Below are 1945 nucleotides of genomic sequence, written 5' to 3' on the forward strand. Positions count from 1 at the left end.
CATATTGATGATACGTTAAAGTGGATATCTAGATTCACCTCTATGCATGTGACCTTGGTGTTCTTGCATCTTATTTCTAAGGAGTGGGCCCGGCATGGCCAGGTGGATAAGGCGCTCGACTCGCAATCTGAGGGTCGCGGGTTCGAATCCCCGTCACACCAAACATGCTTGCCCTTTCAGCCGTGGAGGCGTTATAATGTGGCGGTCAATCGCACTATTCGTTGGTAAAAGAGTAGCCCAAGAGTTGGCGGTGGGTGGTGATGACTAGCTGCCTTCTCTCTAGTCTTACACTGCTAAATTTGGGACGGCTAGCACAGATAACCCTCGTGTAGCTTTGCGTGAAATTCAAAAACAAACAAACAAACAATATAAGGAGTGTGACATTTGTCCTGTGTATTTCTTTCCACATTCACATGGGATACTATATATACCTTGTTTCTGTTCCTTTAGCAAGGATTATTTTTGGATAAGTGGGTAAGGTGTTTATTTCACTTGAAAGTTTGATTACAGTTTTTACAGCAATGCTCAAATTATTAAATAGGCCAGTAATTTTATTAGCAATTTCTGGCACAAAAGGGAATGAAACAAATATGCTGTTTTATGTTGTTGATAGGTGCAAGGCTAGTGTTAACATAATATATTGTACTGTTTTGAAGTTTGATACAAGCCCTATCTTTGTTTGGATTGAAACCTTTAGACAGTGCTATATCCTTTAAGTAGTTTGGTTCAATTTGTAAGTCTTTCTTTGTGGGTGTAAAGTTTTATAGCACGATTTACGTAGGTGAAATAGGAGGATATTTTCTTTGATAGGTGGTGATTAGATCTTGTGTGGCGGCATGGTGATGGAATTGGGTTTTCTATATATACACTGGTGGTAATTTTTATTATTTCCTGTTTTTACACTCACATCTAAAAAAGGGGAGCCAACTTTTAGATTCTATTTTATGTGTGAAAATTATGATATTGGTTGATAATGTGTTTAAGAATTCAATGACGTGAAGTAGCGTATCTTTCCCGTGTCACCATAGTATGAAGATATCGTCTACATATCTTAACCAGATTTCAATAAAACTTGTGCTTATAAATAATTTCCCAACCTATTATTGTTCTAAGAATGGTTGTTTAATTGACTTACAATGAGAATAAAACCTTTTAACTTTTCTCCACTTTAAGAGTTTAGGTAATTCTGAGAGAAACTAACTAACTTTTCGTTTTAATTCGTAGCCTCCAGAAAAATCGGGTGATAGCGTTGGAATATACCCTTGGCTTCACAAAGAAGTGTTGACTTTTGATATTCCCGTAAATGACACAGAATCGGCAGGACTAGGAGTTAGTGTCAAAGGTCGCACATCAGTGAATCCCACTGGGCCAGTAGACTTAGGGATCTTTGTGAAGTCTGTTATTCACGGCGGAGCTGCTTTCAAGGTTTGAAAGTATTTAAAAGTAAATTATGGAGTAGAAATACAAATTAATTATTTCATTCTTTACTATACTGATTTTGTTTCTTATTGCGCTACCTATCACGCCAATTTATACTGCTGGTTTCTCTTTTTAAGATGCTTACAAAAGTTTTAATAAATAGATCTTTTCTAAGTATTTATTGTGTACTTGTGTGTGTGCGTCTGTATACACTGAGTGGTCACAAGTAAATAGGCACCTAATTTTTCGTCATTGAACTGATTTATGCTAACTAATTTGTGTTCACAGAACACTATATAAATGAAAATGGTCCGCACACTAATAATCTTGTGCTACAACATGCCTAGAACTCAAGGTTCTCTCGAATTGTCAGATTTTGTTAGAGGAAGAATAGTTGGTCAAGCAGATGGTGGAATAAGTCGGCGGCAAATTTCGCAGAATTTGGGAATCTCTCTTTCAACAGTCAACAAAATCATCGGGCAGTTCAGGAAACACGGCAAGGAAACAACTGAACAGCATCCGGGTT

At 37.3% G+C, this 1945-nt stretch overlaps 1 protein-coding gene across 1 annotated transcript in view; it reads left to right on the forward strand.

Moving 5' to 3' along the window:
* Positions 1 to 1945, forward strand: part of LOC106472400 (inaD-like protein) — a 21124-nt gene that overhangs the window by 10800 nt on the left and 8379 nt on the right. Inside the window, exon 6 of the mRNA XM_022400980.1 lies at positions 1225 to 1425. Within this exon, the coding sequence (XP_022256688.1) occupies positions 1225 to 1425 (201 nt within the window). The remainder of the gene's footprint in view (positions 1 to 1224; positions 1426 to 1945) is intronic.

Source organism: Limulus polyphemus, unplaced genomic scaffold, assembly GCF_000517525.1.
Source record: "Limulus polyphemus unplaced genomic scaffold, Limulus_polyphemus-2.1.2 Scaffold5301, whole genome shotgun sequence".
Taxonomy (NCBI): Eukaryota; Metazoa; Arthropoda; class Merostomata; order Xiphosura; family Limulidae; genus Limulus; species Limulus polyphemus.